The sequence below is a fragment of the Dipodomys ordii genome, unplaced genomic scaffold (genome assembly GCF_000151885.1).
Source record: "Dipodomys ordii isolate 6190 unplaced genomic scaffold, Dord_2.0 Scaffold65, whole genome shotgun sequence".
NCBI lineage: Eukaryota > Metazoa > Chordata > Mammalia > Rodentia > Heteromyidae > Dipodomys > Dipodomys ordii.
The window spans coordinates 7,378,235-7,378,684 of NW_012267281.1; the positions used below are offsets into that span (position 1 = coordinate 7,378,235).

General features: G+C 68.4%; 1 protein-coding gene across 1 annotated transcript in view; it reads right to left on the bottom strand.

The window, feature by feature from the left end:
- Rap2a (RAP2A, member of RAS oncogene family) overlaps positions 1-427 on the bottom strand; it is a 33,593-nt gene extending 33,166 nt beyond the window's left edge. Inside the window, exon 1 of the mRNA XM_013023009.1 lies at positions 71-427. Coding sequence (XP_012878463.1) covers positions 71-384 — 314 coding nt within the window. The 5' untranslated portion in view covers positions 385-427. The remainder of the gene's footprint in view (positions 1-70) is intronic.
- Between the last annotated feature and the right edge of the window lie 23 nt (positions 428-450).

Genomic DNA, 450 nt, shown 5'->3' on the forward strand with positions numbered 1-450 from the left:
CTCCTCACCCCACCCAGCAGCGCCTCCCCCCGCCCCCCCGCCAGCCTCCCGCCCAACCCGCTGGACTCACCGCTTCACCCGGATGATCTGGTCCCGCATGGGCTTGATGTCCTGGAAGCTCTGCTGGTTGACCAGGCTGTAGACCAGGATGAAGCCCTGGCCGTTCTTGATGTACAGGTCCCGCATGGACGCGAACTGCTCGGTGCCCGCCGTGTCCAAGATCTCCAGCACCGACGGCGAGGAGTCCACCTCGATCTCCTTGCGGTAGAAGTCCTCGATGGTGGGGTCGTACTTCTCGATGAAGGAGCCGGTCACGAACTGCACGGTGAGGGCGGACTTGCCCACGCCGCCCGAGCCCAGCACCACCACCTTGTACTCGCGCATCGTCCCTCCGCGGCCGCCGCCGCCGCCCGCGACATAGACCGACGCCCCGACGCGCGCGGCGCCCGG